The sequence below is a fragment of the Castor canadensis genome, chromosome 5 (assembly GCF_047511655.1).
Source record: "Castor canadensis chromosome 5, mCasCan1.hap1v2, whole genome shotgun sequence".
In the NCBI taxonomy this organism is placed as follows: Eukaryota; Metazoa; Chordata; class Mammalia; order Rodentia; family Castoridae; genus Castor; species Castor canadensis.
Genome location: NC_133390.1, coordinates 49,904,747 through 49,925,585, shown reverse-complemented (window position 1 = coordinate 49,925,585; position 20,839 = coordinate 49,904,747). Strand labels below are relative to the sequence as shown.

Below are 20,839 nucleotides of genomic sequence, written 5' to 3'. Positions count from 1 at the left end.
AGGGGTTCAGAGTGTCAAAGTTTTGATTCTCCTTGGTGCTTTATTTCACCAAGTGTGGCTCCACTGTCTCAGCAAGGTTTTTGAGTCATGGAGCTCACACTGTCTGCTTCTGCACTTATCACCATCTTGGATCCTCCCTGTTGGTGTTCTTGATACTAGCTATTCTAACAGGAGTGACATGGAATTTTAATATGGTTTTGATTTGATTTTCCTTTATGGCCAGGGATGGTTAGCACTTTTTTTACGTGTTTTGGCCATTTGGACTTCTTCCCTTGAAAAAGTTCTGTTTAGTTCAGTTTCCCACTTCTTTATTGGTTCATTAATTTTTGGGGACTTTAGTTTTTTGATTCCCCTATATATTCTGGTTATCAGTCCTTTGATGTATAGCTAGCAAATATTTTCTCTCACTCTGTGGGTAGTCTCTTCAATTTCAAGACCATTTCTTTTGTTGTGCAAAAGCTTTTTAATTTCATGTAATCCCATTTGTCCACTCTTTCTTTTAGTTGCTAGGCTGCTGGAGTTTTACTGAGGAAGTCCTTGCCTATACCTGTTGTTTCCAAAGTATTCCCTGCAAGGTTTCAGGGTCTGATATTAAGGTCCTTAATCCACTTTGTGTTGATACTATGCAGGGTGACAGGCAGGGATCTGGTTTCAGTTTTCAGCAAGCATATAACCACTTTTCCCAGCAATGTTTGTTGAAGAGGCTGTTTTTTCTCCATTATATATTTTTGGTGACAGGCACCCTATTGATATTACACCTGGCTACAGCACTTTGATATTTGGAAGAAATAAAATGGTTTTCTTCAACGATAGCCTGCCAGGCAGGAGGAGTAACTGTCACACCAAATTGTCCTACTGGATTTAAAGATTGTAAAAACTGTGGCCTTATACTGTGGCTAAGTCTGTTGTCACCAGTTTTGCCTGGCTTACTGTTTGGTTATGGCTTCAGCTTTCTCTACTCTCCTGGGGACCTGGAGATTGAAGCTGTGGACTGTTTCCTACTTTTCTCTGCATAACCTTTCTGTTTGTGTTTTTCAGTTATCTCACTACCTCTTTCCTTCTCTTCTTTCTTTTCTATCTTTGAAATATAGTCTATTCTTTGTTACCCTCACTCTTCTCATTCTCTGTGTCACAAGATGGAAGCTTCTAATCTGCCATCTTGCCTGCAACTCAAATCTTTCCTACTTTTAAGTTGCTTATGTCAGATATTTCTGTCACAGTGACAAGAAACTTAACTAACACACTCTATAAGCTTCCTTTTCATTCTGTCTATGTGTAGAACCCTGATAAACACAATGTCCCACTTCAGAGTAGTAAGAATTATTTTGGGTAATGCATGAAAGTATTCAGGATAATTTGGCATGTTACTTATTAGTTCTTATTAAGTGATGACCATTAGGAACTCTTACAAATTTATTTCTAATAAGAAAGTAAATTTAAAGCATCATATCAATGACCTTTCTTTAAGATGACCTGGGAAATTGATGTGGATGAAAGGTTGATGAAGATGTGTGGTGACTCTTTAAAAACCTTTTTTGTACATTTTCAGAAATTACTTTATTCCATCAAAACTCCTTTTATTTTTTTTATTCCCATAGAAAGACAAGAAAGCAGATTACACTCTTAAGTAAAATGTCAAAAACTGTTGGAGTATGACACATGTCATGTTAAGAACCAGCCATTCCAAGTGCCCACTTCAGTCACTCATCATCTGGAGACACTCTTTTACAGCTGCCATCTTGACACCCTGAAGAGGTGAACTGAGGCTCAAAATAACCAGTGACATCTGTTATCATGATATAGAAACAAAGTGCTATTCTGGCCCTTTTTTATCCAGGGGGGACATGTATGCTTCTTGATGTTCTTTCTCCATTGAGCTCCTTCCTTCCTCCACTTTCTGGTGGGACCTCATCATCCTCAGGCATTCTCTGTCATTCTCCTCCTTTCTCCTCTTAGATTCCTGAAAGAGAAGGGCAAGAAAAGGATAGACACACATTTCTCCCAACAATTAAACATGAGAAAGCCTTGATCATGTTGCTGACTTCCACATCTTAGTTCTAATAACAATTTGCACAAACCCAATTTATTGTATTCTTAAAGGTTTTAGAGAAGGAATAGAGGGGCTTGTGCCTGACAGACAGTCTGAGAGGAAAGCTCAACCTGCACATGACTGTGACTTTCTTTTGTTGTATTTTTTCTTGTTTTGTTTTGGGTTCTTTTGGTGGGGAGTGGTGTACTGGGGTTTGAACTCGGGGCTTCACTCTTGCTAGACAAGTGTTTTACCACTTGGGCTATGCCTCCAACACTTTTTGTTCTTATTTTGGAGATAAGGTCTCTTTTTGCCCAGGCTAGCCAGGAACATAATTCTCCTATTTCATATTTCCCACTGTTGCTGGGATGACAGGCACATGCTTCCATGCCCAGCTTTTTTCCATTAAGATAAGGTCTTGTAAACTTTTCTGCCCAGGTTGGCCAAGAACCACTATTTTCACAATCTCTGCCTACCATGTAGCTTGGGATGACAGGTGTATTCCATTGCACCCAGCTACTTGTTGAGGTGGAGGTCTCATAAATCTTTTCCCCTTGCTGGCTTTGAACTGCAATCTTCCTGATCTCAGACTCTCCAGTAGCTAGGATTACAAGTGTGAGCCACAAGTGCCCATCTTGACTCTTGGTTTCTGAGGGATGTGGTTTAACAGTATGATGAAATTAATAATTACCTAAAGCTTTTTTGATATGGAAAATGAGATCACCCATAGAATAATTCTAACCTCTTCATCAAATTATATAATAATTTAAATAATAGCACATAACAAATATGTATATAATATTTACATGTATTAAGTATTATAAGTAATCGAGAGGTGATTTAAAGTGAATGGGAGGATGTGTGTAAGTTATATGGAGGTGTCACATCATTTTCAGAAAGGACTTGAGAATCCACAGATTTTAGTATCCTGAAATGTGTGCAAGAACCAGTACCTTGGGAACACTGCACATACATTTTTAAATTTGCAGACAAATTCCTTTTTAAAGTAGCTATCTTTTGAAAAGTATATAGATTGTTAATGGAAAAAAGTTTTAAAAGAATCTATATATGTTGTAAAATTATAATTTTGCATTGATACATTTTATAATGTACTCTTTAAAAAATAATATAAAATAAAATATTTAATTTAATTTTAAATTAGTTATTGTAATAAACTGAGTGTCATTTTCAAAGCACTCATCTCTAGTTATGAAAGAAGAAGTTAGATGTGTCCTCCTCACTCAAGCTTGAAGAAGACAAAGCTTCTGGGTTTCCTTTCCTACAGTGGCTTAAATATTCAACAGCTCTGTTACATACCAAAGAGACAGAGTGTTTGGTTTTAATGTATAGTTGCTGTTCAAAGGACTTTGAAAATTTCTGAATGTTGGAATGATATTGTTCTTTAGGTTCCAGTAGGTCCTGGGGTGACACATCCACTGAACATTTTCTATAATACTGCATCCGAGTATGGCTTCGGAATTGCTGGTCTTCATGAGAATGTCTTCTTGGAGGGCAGTCAGATGATGTTATTCTGGGAAGCACAGGAAACTGGGAATATAGAAGTTAAAAATTTTACAATACAAAGAATCTGTACAATACTAGAACAAAAGCAGAATGACTATAAAGTACTAACTAAACATCTCATGTGAAATTTTATCTTCTTGAGTCAGAGCTTTATACTACATAAGGCCCAAAGCCTTATTAAAATTTTTAGTAGAACATCCCAAGACGAGATTTATTGCTTGCTACTTTACCAATAGGACAATAAAATGATGGGCTCCGAGCTTTGAATTGACTTGTCAATATAAAATCTCAAATAATGTTTTAAAAAAAGCTTGATGCCATAAATGTTTCAGAAATAATATACAGACGAATTTATATAATTTCTAAGTAGAAGAAAAATGGGAAAGTTAGAAGGAAAAAATAACTATATAAAATAAAGCTTACATGTATCAAAAGCAACATAAAATTAAACATCAGACAAAACTAAAAAAGTTGTTACTAATGTCAAACAAACATGAATCCTGAACATGAATAAGTATATCTTACACACATGTAGACATGTATACAAATAATACAATGACATCAATGTTAAAATCACAATCAGAAAACTAACAAAGCACAGACAGTTAGACGAGCCAAACTTCTTAAAAGAATTGTGATGCAGAGATTGAAAAATCTACCCTAACATTCATTTGGAAACACAAAAGACCAAGAATAGCCAAGGTAATACTTAGCAAAAAGAGCAATGCTGGAGGTATCACAATACCTGACCTCAAACTATACTACAAAGCAATAGTAATAAAAACAGCAAGGTACTGGCACAAAACAGATATGAAGACCAGTGGAACAGAGTAGAGGACCTGGATATGAATCCACACAACTAAACTCACCTCATTTTTGACAAAGGTGCCAAAAATATATGATGGAGAAAAGACAGCCTCTTCAACAAATGTTGCTGGGAAAAGTGGTTATCTGCCTGCAAAAAACTGAAACTAGATCCATGTTTATCACCCCTGTACTAGTATCAACTCAAAATGAATCAAGGACCTTAATATCAGACCCAAAACTCTAAAGCTAGTCCAGAAAAGAACAGGAAATACTCTGGAAGCAATAGGTATAAGCCAGGACTTCCTCAGTAGAACCCCAGCAGCTCAGCAACTAAGAGAAAGGATTGACAAATGGGACTACATGAAATTAAAAAGCTTCTTTACAACAAAAGAAATGGTCTCTAAACTGAAGAGACCACCCACAGAGTGGGAGAAAGTATTTGCTAGCTATACATCAAAGGACTGATAACCAGAATATACAAGGAGCTCAAAGACCTGAACTCCCCCAAAATCAATGAACCAATAAAGAAATGGGCAACTGAACTAAACAAAACTTTTTCAAAAGAAGAAATCCAAATGGCCAAAAAAACACATGAAAAAATGCTCACCATCTCTGGCCATAAAGTCAATACAAATCAAAACCACACTAAAATTCCACCTCACCCCTGTTAGAATAGCCATCATCAAAAACACCACCAACAACAAATGCTGGCAAGGATGTGGGGTTAAAGGAACCCTCATACACTGCTGGTGGGAATGCAAGCTAGTGCAACCACTTTGGAAAACAATATGGAGGCTTCTTAAAAAACTAAACATAGATCTGCCATTTAATCCAGCAATCCCACTCCTGGGGATATACCCAAAGGAATGCAACTCAGGTTACTCCAGAGGCACCTGCACACCCATGTTTATTGCGGCACTATTCACAATAGCCAAGTTATGGAAACAGCCAAGATGTCCCACTACTGATGAATGGATTAAGAAAATGTGGTATTTATACACAATAGAATTTTACTCAGCCATGAAGAATAAAATCTTGTCATTTGTAAGTAAATGGATGGAACTGTAGAACATCATCTTAAGCGAGGTCAACCAGGCTCAGAAAGCCAAACATTGTATGTTCTCCCTCACATGAGGACTTTAGACTTAAAACAAATGCAGTGATATTATCGGACGTGAGTCACACGCTAAGGGGAGAACACATACAAGAGGAATAGGGAAAGGTAGGAAACCCAAAGTTTGAAAGTGTTTGCTGTGCCCACTGTAGAGGAGCTAATATAGTAACCGTAAAACAACAGAGGTCACTATAGGAAGGTGACCGGGAAGTAGTGACGAGGTCTGGTAGAGATGAATTAATTCAGGTTGTAATACACTTGTGCATGGAAACAATGCTAGGAATCTCTCTGTATAGTTATCCTTATCGCAAACTAGCAAAAATGCTATGTCTTTCTTATTCTTGCTTATGTCTTCTCTTCAACAAAATTGAAGAAGAGGTCAGAACAGGTTCTGCCTGGAAGCAAGTAGGGTGGAGGGAGAGGGAGGGGGCGGGGAGGGGCATGGGTAGAAATAGCCAACACAATGTATGCACATATGAATAAATGAATAAATAAACAAAAAAAAAGAATTGTGATGATTTCTCAATTTCTCACACTCTCTAACCCACTCCAATCTAGATTCCACACCCGGATACGGGTCTCCATGGTGGCAAATTCTGTGCACTTTTTGGTCTTTATCTCAACTGAGATATTGATTAACATTCAACTTAGTTGTTCATAAGGTTCTTCTGAAAATACTCTTTTTCCTTGCCTTTTGCCACTGTCCCTTTAATCTTTCTACTAATGTGATTTAGATATTTTTGTTTACATCTTCCTTCTATCAGCTCGTAACCCTTGGCATTCCTCCAAGATTCTAGTGTAGCTTCCTTTCCTTCCTTTTCCTACTCACCTTAACGATCTCAATATCTCATCCTTGGGCATCTATTTCTAGCTATCATCTAATTTCCTAATTTATATCATTAACCTAGACCTCTGCCCCCTGAACTCCTGCCCATTCAACTTCCCTTGGTATTCCATAGGCACCTAATTTGACTTGTTCAAGTCAGCACTGTAAATAAAAGTTATAGGATGACCCACAGAGTACACTAGAAAATCAAAGTAGCATGATCCATGCTAAAATTCCAAGTCATCAAGCCAAACCTAAGCTATTTATCTGAACTTCCAAGAAATCAGAAATGGAGACAGACAAATTTTCCAAACAAGTTAGTTTCAATTGACATGATAAATGAATTTCCTCTGTTTTAATGCTTACACAAAAGAAAGGACATAAAGTAACTTCTTGTTAACCAATTTATCATTTTTCTATTGTTCTGTCTCTCTCTATCTCCACCTTTTATTTATTTTTTTAATGTTGTGCTGGGTGGGGGGTACATTGTGGCATTTACACAAGTTCTTACAATGTATCAAATATATCATACTTGAATTCACCCCATCCACCATTATCCTTCATTCCTCTCTCCCCCCATTCTTGGAATGGTCTCAAACACCTTTTAAAAAAGTAGCTTTGAAATGATCAATGTGCTTTTTGTTCTGTTTCTGTTTTTTCCTTCAATTATTTCTGTCTTTAAAACCAACCTCTTCTCTCAGCCAATCTGTACACTTATTGAATTTCATACAGCGGAGAAGTGGAGCATCCACCAGTGCACATCTCCCAACAAATACCAGTTTGAACAGCTATTCATGCACCAAACTACCGTTACAAGAAATAATAGGAAAAGATCACATTGCAGAAGGCAAGAAGAAGAGTTCCCAGCATCACCTTCTTCCAATTCCAAGCTATGCAAATAAGAGAGATACAGAGAGAGATTCCCCTTGTGGAAGAAAAAAGGAATTAAGTCATGGCTTTAGACTCAAAACCCAGGACCAGGCCCACAGTGGTGAAATACAGTGCCAAGCAGAACACCCACAACCCCTATCCTATGCATTAAACATCTGGAACCATGTTAGACAGGTGACCAAGGCATTGCCACCTTCTCCTAACCTGGAGCAGCAGATGGAGGAACAAGACTCTGTTCCCACTCTGGAGCAGAAGAGCTTGAAAGTTAGTACAAGACTTTGCACAAGAGTAGCAGCATCAATCCTTGCTACTCTGAGACTCAGCACCATGAAGAAACCAAACGCCCCTACACCCACACCAGAACTTGCAAACTAAACCTCTACACATGCTGCCAACATCAGGTGGAGTTTTGCACCCAGATGGGGTAGATTTATGTTTCTGCCTACATCTTTGCCAGATAGGGCATGGGCCTGTGTACAGCCCTGAGACTGTGCAGATCCCTGTGGCTGTGAGACTCAGGTACAGCCCAGCTTAGTGTCGGTCCCGAGTGCCCATGGATTGCCTTCATCAACCATACCCCAACTTCAGACAGCACAGCATGGAGCAAGAATACTCACCAGGGGCAAGAAGGTTGTTGTTTTGGAACTCAGTGTCAGGCTGGTGAAACCTAACAAAAGGCAGATCACAGTGGCCCCCAGCCCCAGGCACGTGTCCATAGAACCTCTGGAACAGTCACAGTGCTAGACTGAGTGAGACATGCCGCCCCAGAAGCCAACATCACTTATGGCTGGTTGCAGCAATCTTGGGACATAAATCCACCTAAGCAGCAAGCATCCCATAGCAGTGTTGGCCTTTGCATTGTCCCAGTGCTGCACTGGTCTCAGTGGGCATTGGCCTGTGTGCTTGTGGTTTGACCCAGCATTACGGCACTGATGACCACCAAGATCTCCCCAAGTCCCAGCAGCACAAAATGGAAAGAATAAATTTTTAGTTAGGGGAACTAAAGGGAGGCAGGCACCAAGTTGTAACAGGGGAGCCTGAACCTGGTCCTTTCATAGTGATTCTGTCCACAGCTAGGCAGACTCCCACAGTAACCTGGTCAAAAGCCAATGGCTATGGCTGAGGTTTCTGGGTCTACCCCAGGCCAGGGAAAGATTTAGGAGAATGGACTACCCTTTTTAGGTACTCCCTTGATTCATCCTATACAGGACACCAATTCAAGATTTGGTACACAACTGGCTGGGATTGCCTTCTAACACTGAAGCAGCAGTAACACCAAGAATAGACTTGTGGTAAACCTTGACTTAGGCGCCATCTAGTGCTAAGATAGCAGAAGTGACTATAGGCTCAGAAAACAGGCAGCCTTAGAGGCAGGCACAAACAAAAACAAATTGCAGAGACAAGAATGAACCCAAGCTTTCAATGTGCAGACAACATTGACACCAACAAGCATCAAGAACTTTCAGAGAACCAAGGCTTCACCTAGCAGTCAAAATGAGGTGTCAGAAACTGACCATATAGTAAGCAATATTGTCAAAGTCTCCCATGGAAAATTTAAAATTGTAATTTTTAGAGGATCAAAGTATGTCACATACACACACACACACACACATGAAGATAACATAATTAAACCCACCAAATACTATTTGAAAAGGGGGGAGAGGGAGATACGGAATATAATAGAGGGAGTGAATTTGTTCAAAGCATACTGGATGCATCCATGGATGTAGTATTAATGTATGCAAATTTTAAAAACTAAAAAAAAAAGTACCTTTTTAAAAAAAATCAAATCCTTGAGCCAAAAAAATACACTAAGCAAAATTAAAGGCATCAAGAGCAGAAAAGGTCCAACAGAAGAAAGAATGAGCTTGAAGTCAGGCTATTTGAAAATATACAGAGGAGAGAAAATGAGAAAAGAATGAAAAAATGAACAATGATGCTATGAGCATAGGCAAGCAGCCGGACAGTTCACCCAGCTGTCTCTGGTGCAGCTGCAGGAGCTACTGCAGGACGCAGGGCGACGCGTGGAGATGGTGGAGACACAGACTGTTCAGCTTAACAAAGAAATGACGCTGGCCAGCAACTGCAGCCTGGAAGAGGCCTTTTGCATCAGCCCCAACTGGACACTCCAAAAGCCCGTTTGACCCCAAACACCAGAAGCTCTTTTGGAACCAGAAGGTTCTTTTTGAAGCCTACCAGATAAAGAAGACCAAATTAGATTAACGGTCTAACTCTGCTTCCTTGGAGATCTTGTTAGCCCCTTCTTCAAGCAGAAGGGACCAAGATTGAAGAAGACACCCAAAACATGCCAGATACATTTCTGGATGGAGAGCTTCCTCTAGATGCCTTCAGCTATGTCTACCAGTACAAGCGGAATCTGGACCACATGCTGCGGATGAAGGATGAGAAGCTCCAGGAGCTGGTGCTGAAGGGGCAGAGACTCCCGCAGATCCCCGCACTCCCCCGCTGCCACCCAGGATGCTCCAGGAGGAGCTTGTCCGGGCCTCCTGCCCTATCCTGTCCTGGAGGCCTGTGGGCCCCCTCTGTCGCGCATCTCCTACCGCCACCCCCAGTGCCTGCAGGACGCTTAGTCACCCGGTTTACCGCTGCCATGGGCTCAGAACAGCCCATTCCATACCTACTCCCTCTCCCCGGGTGGGCCTCCCCTCTCAGCAAGGATTCTCTGCTCTGCACAGTTTGTGTCCCTGTACCCACCAGCTCTTCCTCAGAGACTCCGCCTCGGCTGCCTCCGCACCAATCTGGCTTCATCCTCCAGTGATCCCCTGTGCCCATCCTTCCTGGGAGACGCCCTCCGCCTGCTGTGGCAAGCTCCGCCACAAAGGCTGCAAGGTCCGGCTGCTGGGCTGAGGGCTTGGGTGCCTGGGCCAGCAAGTCCATCAGATTTCAGAACTGTTAAGTCAGTGGTAAATAAAAGTAGAGACCCAGGTTTTGTGCACCGAGGCAGTTGTGCACTGGGCCGCAACCTGGCCTGCCCTGCCCGTGCGTTGCATCAGTTAGTGTTCTGGGTGATTTCCAATTATCGTAGTGTTGATGAACTCATGAATTTGGGAAGAAAAAGCCTCACTCCCACTCCAGTTTAGAATTGTGGTCCTCCCATTGCAGCTTTATTTAATAAGCATGGTTAGTTGTATCTTTTAATTTTAAAAGACAGTGTTGTACATATCTGTTTATCAGCTGCTGTGCCTCAAGTAAGGGTTGGTATGGACCACAGCTAGGCCACTATGTGCAGCTGCATAGCTCACTGAGTTTGTGTGGGGCAGGTTATCACAGTCACCCTCCTTCTCCCACAACACAGCTGCTTCTTGTGCTTCAAAGCCACAAGCAAAGTTTGCACTTGGCCCCCTGCAGTGTCCAGAGGCCAGTAGAGTTGTGGCCCTGGGTGAGGAGACCAGTGTGGGCTGGACTTTGTGCGGTACACTGTCCCTCCCTATTCTTCCTCCCTCCTGTCCCCTGAGGGTTGTGTGAAGAAATACTCTCCTGATATTTTTACTATGTGTTTTATATTAAAAAGAAAAATTTTTGACACAAGACCAGAGAAACAAAAAAAAAACAAAAGTTATTTTTCGAGCAGATTTAAATGTAGATGAAGTGAATGCAATTTTCTTTTTGGCAAGCAGCACATGGTCATTCCTGTGGTGCCCATGCTGTGCCTTAGATTCACCTGCTGCCAGGACTCAGATATCTGAGAGTTGCTGGCCTTGGCTGCCCTATTGGGCCCACAGGCTGGACAAGGCCACTGGTGGCTTTACATTCCTAGAAGGGTTTGTCAGAGTTCACTGTCTTATAACAAGTGGTAGAAAAGTTTGGCCACTTTCAGCTGGGATAGTCTCAGGTCATATTCTCTGCTCTGGCTGTTAGGCAGTTGGGTCTCAGGGCTGGTGATGCTAGAGATATTGGGCAGAGGGTGTGGAATGGGTTTGGAGCGAGCCCACTCCACAAGATTAGCAACTGCACTAGCTCTTCCCTCCCCTGAGATCTTATCTACAAATGCCATGTGTGCAGAATTTCCAGGGCCCTGCCTGGGGAGAGGCAGCACCTCACACCTGTTCACAAAAAAGGCCTCTGTGCTCATTGGTGGAACTTAAAATCCATCCACACCCTGTCACCTGTGATCAACTGCCAGCTGGTTACTGCCCAGAATGACAGAATCAAGGCAGAGCTGATACAGAGTTTGTCCCAGTGTGCCATAGGCAAGGCCATCAGCCTTTGTTCCCAGTTTCTGTTCTCTTCCTGCTCCTGGACTTGAACTGTAGTATATTGTGATTGTTTTGTAAAGAAACCAAGCTGTTTGGGACAATTCACTGCCATGTCAATCAAGTGGACATGCCATGTTCTGTGAATCTCAAGTGAGAGGTGCCACTCTCCCCTGGATACCTCTGTCACCAGCTGCTGTCAAGAGTGTGCACAGCCCAGCTGTAAACCACAGCTAAATATGAGCTCAGAGTGGATGTTGTGAAGGGGCCACCAGGCTGGCCTTGCCATTGCTGCCCATGGCCATGTCTTGCACTGTGGATGTAAAGCTATAGGACCTTTCTTTAATAAATCAAAAATTATTTTAAAAAATGAAGAATGAAGACACTTATGGAAATTTTGGAACAATGTAAACAGAGAAAATATTTAAGTAACAGAGGTATTAGGAGGAATTGAAAATGTCAAAGGTATAAAATCTTATTCAAAGAGGTAATAAAAGAAAATTTCCCAAACATAGAGAAAGATACAAATATCCCAAGTATAAGAAGGTCAAAAGTCACTAGTCAGATTCAATCAAGCAAATCTACTGAAGACTTATACTAGTCAACCAAATCTACCCCAAGACTTATTACAATTGACATTTCAAAGGTTAAAGACTCTCAAGTCAGCAAGAGAAAAGAAGTGACACATTGGGTATTTCAATACACCTAACACCAAGATGAACTTTCTTGGAAAAAAAGCACACTAGAAAGTCCACCATACAAAATAGGCTTTGCACACTTCACACACAAATACACATTTGTGTAAGAGAGTTTATCTTTGGCATTCTTTAAGACTTCAACAACTTAGACAAGATGCTTTCCCAGCAAAGGCATTTCCACCAAAGGAGTGGACAGCAATTCCTGCCTCAGCTCTCCAAGAGCAACAGACTTTGTATGTAAGCAGATTATGAGAATTTCTCCCCTTTTGGTAATAAAATCTTTCCTTACCCATCCCTGTTTGGGTACACCTGTGACTTGCATCCTAGATTATTCTTTTACTCATTTCTAAATGTACTTGAGGACTTTTTTCTTCATCATTTCTATTCAACTTTGACATGGCTGATCACCCTTCAGTCTCAGAAGAAACTGCATTTCCTAACAGTGATTGGTTCAGGTCCCTAATAGAGGCTCTCCTGAGATCTCATAATTCTTTTTGTGATAGTTAGACTATTCTAATCAACAGTTTGTGTAATTTTGTTCAATCTCCCTCACATGAAAGATTATGTTTGACTCTGCTGATACTCAGCACCTTGCCTTATTCTTAAGATAAGTTGGATGAATGCATAAAAAGAAAAGAAAAAGAAATAACAAGTGGTTATACTTATTAGAAGTCAAAGATAGCTAAAATTAAAACATACAATTTTACCTTTCAAGTTAACCTTAAAAACCACTTTTTAATGATACCAACATTGGTGAGAGTAGTATAGGAAGACAGATAGTATCATCCTTTGTGTAGGATTATAAATGTGTTCAGCCTTCCTAGAAGTTTTTTTGCTATATATGACAATAAGCTTAAGATATTCATCTGATTAGATCCAACATTGGACCTTGTAATGGGCTGAGTCGTGCTCTCCCCAAATTAATATATTCAAGCCTCCCAGGAGCAGCTTCCACTGCAACTGTATTTCACAATGGAACCTTTAAAGGATAGATTAAGTTGAAATTGAAACAGAATGAACCTTCGTCCAATATTACTGGTATCTTAGTAGAAGAGGATATTTGGGTGTACATAGAGATACAAGGAACTTACTCACAATGGAAAGACCATGTGAAAACTCAGCAAGAAGACAGTCATCTGCAATCAAAATAGAGAGACCTCTATAGAAAACTGGATTTGGGGCTTCCCAACTTCCAGAACTCTAAGAAAATTAATTTCTGTTGTTTAAGCCACCCAGTTTGTAGTATTTTGCTATGGCAACCTCAGCAAGCTAATTCACATGCCAGAAATATGGTTAAACATTTGTAAAGTTGCTAAATCCCTGACATAAATCTGTTCATGTTAGTCACCCAAAGTACTTGGTGCTGTGCATAAGCAACATTGCCTCAGTAGCTCCCTCTTGCAGTCGGTGTTTACATGGAAGATGCACATTAAATAAATGGGCACATGCGCATGCCCTAGGCCGAATGCTATATGGAGACAATTCAAGATGGAATATGAGGGTGAGGTAGAACAGGATGAATAAATGTGGATTGTTCAGGTGTTGGGTCCTGCGAGAGTAAGGGAGGCTTATTTGAATGGGTGGTGATTGAGTTACAAACTGAAGGATGAGCAGAAAGGTGCTAATTAGAGCACAGAGTCTGCTTTTCTCCCTGAGGATGAGCACTACATGGGCAGAGGCACTACCACAGAAGGAGTGTGCTGGCAGGGAAGGGAGCCCAGTGGGGAAGGGAATGCAGGGAGCCTAAGAGGAGGAAGGAGGGCTAGAATGTGGAGCCACTGAAGTACTTCCAGTAGAGCAACCGCACAAGATTGGCAATGCTAATGCAGACCAAACCAGGTTTTCTCTGTGATATGGGATTGTTTTCTTCTCCTTTTCAGAAGATTTCTGGTTTTCTACAGGAAAGTTTTCTAATCTTAATAACAGGAAAAATAATTCTTTAAATATTTGAGACTGGGAGTGAAAGACAGATATTTGTACAAATGTCCTCTTCCATTGAGGACTCTGAAAAGCATGCCAAGAGTTTTGACCACATTGTAAAGCATGCACTTAATATCTCCTTATATCACAGAGACTTTCAATCTATATCTTTGCTTTGATGTGTGATTTGTGGGAGGGAGTCTAAAACAAAGAACTCTAGCTGGTGACAGAAAGAAACTTCCCTTTTTAAAAATGCTTATTTATCATGCAAGTTCTGTTTTTGGAGTTTTTGTGCCTTTTAAATATAATTTCCCTGAAAAAAAGGCATGAAACAATGTCCTAAATAGCTTCAAACATCCTTGTCCATCTTTTTCCACACTGTGAAACAGGCTGTGGCACTCATATTGGATCTTTGCACAGTCTCCCCTGCCCTGAGCACTGTTTCCCAGGCTGCAGTGGGTAGTGCCCCACCTATTGGTGCAGTGATGCCCAGTACACTGACCCCCATGACAGAAGAGTGCTCTAAACAGTCCAGCTGTTTCCACTGTGCTCCTACAGCCAGAATCTCTGTCAAAGAAAATCCTGTGACTCTCTGACCCCAAGTCATAGGTTCTCATTTAAACAGAAAATGAGTTTTAGAATAAAGCAACCATTCTGCATGCTACTATAATGGTGGTATATGTCATTATACATTCATCCAAACCGTAGGATATACAAAACCAAGAGTGAAGCCTAGTGTACAATAAGGACTCAGAAAGAAAGTGATATGTGAATGTAGGCTCACTGGTGGTAACAACTGTAGCCCTTTGCGGGGGGTGTTGATAATGGGGGAGGCTATGCATATGTGAAGGTAAGGAGTAAATGGGGAATCTCTGTACCTTCTGCTCAATATTGCTGTGAACCGAAAACTGCTCTTTTAGAAAGTGTTTTTAAAAATATGTCAATAAACTTAAATTTTTATTAAAGTGGTAAAATTGATTATACAATATCTTCACTTCAAATGCTTAATTTGTAGATAGATTTTATTCTAATATAATTGCAAACTTCAGTTGAATTCTTCCTGTCCTCAAGTAAATGGTTAATGTAAATGGAGACATAGTGAAGGTAAATGCCAGGTGCTAGGACAATAAGACCCATACCCTGTACCAGGCACTGTGGAGAGCACATCCTGTACTTCTAACTCAAGGAGTTTCTACAAGGGAGTCAACCTTGCCATTGTCTTATAAGGAACATAAAACTTAGGGAGGCCAAGTAACTTGGCTAAGACTTACATAGTTAATTCCTTTATTAGAATGATGACGTAGCATGCTAAAGGAACATCTTGTTCCTAGATGAGCAATCAAATCTCTTATCTACAGCAACAACTTCACTGTGTTTCCATGTGAAACTGTCTATAATATGACTTTAGCCATGCGCCAACTTTCACAGAATCCTACTACAAAAGTATAAGAATAATCTCTAGGTATTTAGGAATCAGTCTAAAAAATTTATGTGAGGAGTATTTTTTATAAGAGTTTAATTCTATCACCAGATCCCAGAGGGCTATAAATGAGTCAACTAGCTATATATAGAAACAAATCAGGAAAAACACACTAAAGTATTCAACTGGTAAAATGGCACCTTAGAAATAAAAAAAATAGACTTGACACCATGCATTGGACATCCTTTTAGGAATTCAAAAGATGTTCTAAACTAATTAGTAAAATAATTTTTTTCTAATTTGAGAAATGAGTAGACCATGCTCTGAGTACTGTTACATGACAAATCAGTGGAAAAACTTTCTCAAAGATTTTTATATTATCTTATAGTTAGATTTGTTTTATAAAAAAGATTTTACAATGAACCATAAACTATCTAGAAAGAAATTAAGAGGTACATTTAAGGACCTGTAAGGATATTGGAAGGTAGTAGGAAAGGGAATTGTGAGGAGAAAAAGGGGGGATGGACACAATTAATGCATAATGTATATACGTATGGAAATCTCACAGTGAATCCTATTGATGTGTACAAATAATGTGCTAATGATCATAATTTTTAAAAGGATAAGAAAAGAAACTCCTTGGAACTTATGATGCTCAATTCTTCAGGCACATGGAATCTTCTCCAAGAGGACAATTTAAGTGAGGACTGTTTCACTCATCCAAAGCTGAAGTAACCAAACTAAACCATCTAATCCACAGAGAGCATGACCTCAACTGGCATTAATTCAGTCTCATGTACCTGTGCTTTTCCCACTAATTCTCCACTACCCAGTGATTATTATTCCTGGTAAGAACATGCAGTAGCCAGCTTGGGCTGCTACAACAAAATGCCTTAGTTTGGGTGGCTTAAACAAAAGAAATATATTTCTCACAGTTCTGGAGGCTGGGAAGACCCAAGTCAATGTTCTGGATGACTGGATTCTTGGTGGGGGCTGTCTTCCTGGCTTGCAGAAGCCCATCTTCTCAACAGGTCCTCACATGGTCTATTCTTATTGTGCATGTGACGGGAGAGAGAAAAGGAAAGCTCTCTGATGTCTCTTCTTAAAAGGACATTAAAACCATCAGACCAGGACCCCACCCTCATAACCTCATTTAACCTTAATTACCTCTCAAAGGCCCCATCTCCAAATATCTTCACAGTGAGGATTAGGGCTTCAATATATGAATTGAAGGGGGACACAAACATTCAGTCTATATCTGAACATGTACCAAATGCTAATATTCAACATAAGATTGTCAACTGTTTTCCTATTGTAATGTAAGAGAAACGTTAAAGACAGCAAAGATGGTATCATTGAATAAAAGGAATAACTTCTAATATTCTATAGCACAATAGGGTGACTATTAATTGTATATTTGAAAACAGCAGGTAGAGGATTGTCAATGTTCCCAACACAAAAAAAATGATGTTTGAGATGATGAATATGCAAATTATCTTGATATTATAATTATACATTGCATATATTCATATACATATATATATGCCATACAACACCCCATGACTATATACAATTTTTCTGTGGTTCTGTGGATCAGACTCAGGAACTCATGCATGCTAAGCATGTACTCTTCCACAGAACTACATTCAAAGTCTACAAAAACAAAAAAAATTTAAAAGAAAAGAAAATGAGGGAAAGATAAAGTGGGAAAACTCCAGATCTTTTTACTATAATTAATTTAAAGCATATGGAAAAATGCCCACATTTCAACATCACTAACTAATGTAAGTGGCTACTAGGTACTCAGAACTGTCCTAAGCACTTATGTACATTGCTTATTGAATCTTTACATCATCCTCAGTAAGTACATACTATTATCGTAGTCCTATTTACATGTGGAAACTTGAGGCACAGAAAGATTAAATAACTTGCTCAGAGCCATGTCGCTAGTAAATAAACAATGTGGAAGACACAGGGAGAGTTCCCCCTAAACTACTTCCCTCTGCTGCCTATCCCCTCTGCAGCTCCTCCACCTTGGCATCTCATGGAAGAGAGAAAAGGCCACAGGACATTATCAAATGAGAGCACAATAAGCAGATGTACTTTTTAAAATAAGAGAATTGTAGAAACTTAGAATTTGAAGGTTTCTCAGAGCATCCAGTCCAACATTCTTCTTTTGCCCTTTAGAAAAAGGAAGTGAAGAAGGACTAACAGGGGCCCTACATCCCTGAGTATGCATTTATAAGAGTTCTATTTTGAAATATTTGTATCTCAGAGACAGCTCCTTCCTCAAGATGCTGATCAATGGCAGTTAAAGAGGTTCCCTTGCACACTTTAATAAACCTTACAGGAGCTATGCAGCTAGGAACTCTCGATTAAAACTAAAATCAAGTTCATTTACCCCAGAAATTACTTGGCTCTATGGTTGACAGAATAGGTGATCAAGAAGCAGTGTCTGGTAACTGGAATTCTAAGTGCCTTGTGAAAAAAAAAAAGAAGAAGAAACCATATTATTGCTGTGTAACTGTGACACAGAGGATGTACCTGTTTACTGTGGAGTCTGCCTGCACCATAGCTGAGCAGAGAAGATGCTGTCTGTACTGCTGCTGAGACCACATCTGGCCAGACCACCCAACCCCCTCCCCAGATACCTGTTTCATGTGGAAACAGGATTGGGGACAGGAGAATGTTGGCTCCTTCTCTCATCAGGAAACCAAACGGTGCCAGAATCAAAAGCATATGAAATTTATCAAAGGTAGTAATTTGTTAAGTAGAATCCTGATTCCATAGACTCCACCAAATAGTGGAATTATTTTCAGTATTTCCAAAAGGCTAATGGAAATCACACGCTGACTCATAACACTACACAGACACTAACTAGATCAAGTTTCTCTCCTTTGACTTGAATTCTGTCAATTGGAGGGATTATTACAGGATTCTCAGGAACTGTGAATAGCAGTTAACCTGAGATTACTAAAAATGAAGAAAATAATAGATAAAAATGCCTTAAAGAAAAAGATAAAATGGTAAAAGCTTTGGAAGTAATCATTTTAAACCAAAGAACTTCTCAAAACCTTCTCTAATGAACCCCCATTCCCTTTTCCAGTTCTCCCCCAGTTGTGTGATAACTCACTGGGCAGGGCAGGGAGGTTTTCCTGTTTCTGGCCTCTTGTAGTCGGTGGCGTCCCCGGAGTCTTCTCTCATCCTCTTCTCTCCAGTTGTGACCCCAAAAGCTGCTCATCCATTTGGCAAAAGATACATCATCATCATCATCATCATCATCATCTTTGTGCTCCATATAAAGATGATTCAAAGTATTGAAGGCCAGTTCCTAAATTTGAGCAAGTAACGTCACCCACCACCTGGGCTGACTTGATGAAACCTAGTATCTCCTCCAAAAGCCAAAATGAAACTGATGTTTTTAAATGGTCTCTGATAATGGCATCCTTAAAGGAGAAAGATTTACTAAACAAGAATTTCATCATCAGGCAGCCTTGGGCAATGTCTATTTATAAATTGTGCAGCCCACACTCCCCTCCCCCTTGTCTTTTTAACTTGAGAGCTTTTTAATCCTCCCATTCATTCTAGGGCTTGTGTCTCGCAGCCTAAGGGTACCAAGCACAGTCCACTGCTGGCTTCCCCTGTGCTTCACTGACAATGGTATGTGATGGCATCTCCAGCTGTCATGGTGATAGAGCATGACCTTCATCATATGCCTGTCAGCTCCAGGCTGGCTCTGAAATGGGGCCACATACAAGGGACAGACGACTGCAGCTTGTAAAGTGACCAGCTGTTAGCATGTCATATCCAGAGCTAGATACTCTTCTAATAAATCAAACAGATGTTTACAAAAATTCCAACTCCTGGGTCAAAACAAAGAGCTTTTTATTGAAGTATTGCCTGTACACATACAAACAAATACATAATGTGCATCTAAAATATACAGATCTCAACTGTCTAACTTGCCAGATTTTTACATATGTACCTCCCTGTGTTTCCAACCAGTGAGCACAGAACATTTCCAGCGCCCAGTCAGGCTGCCTCTTTTCCCTTCCAATCCATACTCCTTTTAAAAGATTACCACTCTGACCTCTGTCCCCTTAAATTAATTTGTTTGCATTCATTTTTTTCAATGGCATTGCATGATAATATTATTTTTGTGACATTCAACATTATGTCTGTGGGATCTCCCATGCTTTTGCAGTAATAGTTCCTGCTGTGTAGTGGTGCACTACATGAATACCCCACAAACTTTTTACTCAGGTACGGTCATTTGGAGCTGTAATTTAGGTTGTTTCCAACTGGGGCTACTATTTTTTTAAGTTTCTGTGAACTTAAGGCCCTGTCTTTTAGTCATTTTTTTGAAGATAATGAGAATATTACATTTATGGAACCCCTACCTTATGTCAAGTATGGAGCCAAGTATTTTACAAACACCATATTCATTTTGACAACCCTATAAGCAAGAGTTTTGTATCACATTTTATGAATGAAATTAAATTCAAATAGATCATCACTTGCCCAAGGTGTTACTAAGCAGCATATCCAAATTTGAAGATGTCTTCCACCATTCTGCTAGTATTTCAAGAGACCTTTGAAAATCTTGCATTTTCAAATAGGGATAATTTTTGCTTATTGGTCATATAGAAATCACTCCTGCCTCTGACAAAAAAAAAAAGATAAGCTTGATAACTATGCCAATATTCCTAGAGCATGGGAACACAATTTGTACATTAGAAGGAAAAGTAACTAAAGTATAAAATGGTTAGAACACTTTTACTTCTTGCTTTAAATAAAGAGAAATGCATGCTTGCTATTTGGAATATTTTTATCAGTGATTGGAGGAAAGCTGCTTCTCAGTGACCCACGAAGAGTCACTGTATGCATGTATGTATGTATATGTATGTATGCATACATACTGCTGGGTGTCTCCATTACTAAAGAAAAAAATCAGAAAACTTCTCTTGGGGAAGCAGGACCAGCTCTGTCTGCAAAACTTCATTATGGATAAGCCTCCTTTTTTAAAATTATTCCTAAGGAAAAATAAATAAAGAAAAATAAAATAAAGAAAATAAGAAGAAATAAATCTCAAGGTAGAGGATAGAGAAACCAGAGGAGATAATATGTAATTGCTTGCTTAAGATTATTTTGAAGAAAGTGAATGGGATTTTATGTCACAATATCTTCGAGTGTTGTCTGAATCATGGAGTCCTGGAGTCCTGAATCCTTCCCTTACAGACAGAAATAATTTAGTTGTTGGCAAGTGTGCATTAAAAAGGTGGCATGAAAAGACTAAAACTATTTTTTGTTTTATTTTAGAAAGCCCTACCTGCAAATTTGGCCCCTTGCTTAAATCTGAGAACTTTGTTAGTAATCATTTGGTAATGTAAAACTTC

General features: G+C 39.8%; 1 protein-coding gene and 1 pseudogene across 1 annotated transcript; one reads left to right on the top strand and one right to left on the bottom strand.

Moving 5' to 3' along the window:
• Nucleotides 1-1,577: 1,577 nt before the first annotated feature.
• On the bottom strand, nt 1,578-18,878 carry Lnp1 (leukemia NUP98 fusion partner 1). Its single transcript, XM_020183759.2, has 3 exons — nt 18,577-18,878; nt 3,347-3,577; nt 1,578-1,960 (listed from the first exon to the last, which is right to left on the bottom strand). Exons 1-3 carry the CDS (start codon nt 18,739-18,741, stop codon nt 1,814-1,816), a joined length of 543 nt encoding a protein of 180 aa, XP_020039348.1. The 5' UTR covers nt 18,742-18,878; the 3' UTR covers nt 1,578-1,813.
• On the top strand, nt 7,408-9,970 carry LOC141423152 (vacuolar protein sorting-associated protein 37B pseudogene; annotated as a pseudogene).
• Nucleotides 18,879-20,839: the final 1,961 nt, after the last annotated feature.

What these genes read in the sequence shown, in the direction of transcription:
- Lnp1 (XM_020183759.2), bottom strand. Translation starts at nt 18,741, where the DNA reads ATGGAGCACAAAGATGATGATGATGATGATGATGATGATGTATCTTTT. An exon ending in AAACCTCCCTGCCCTGCCCA is followed by an intron (nt 3,578 to 18,576) that starts GTGAGTTATCAC and finishes CTATATTCCCAG; the next exon opens with TTTCCTGTGCTTCCCAGAAT. An exon ending in CCAAACACTCTGTCTCTTTG is followed by an intron (nt 1,961 to 3,346) that starts GTATGTAACAGA and finishes CTTCTCTTTCAG; the next exon opens with GAATCTAAGAGGAGAAAGGA.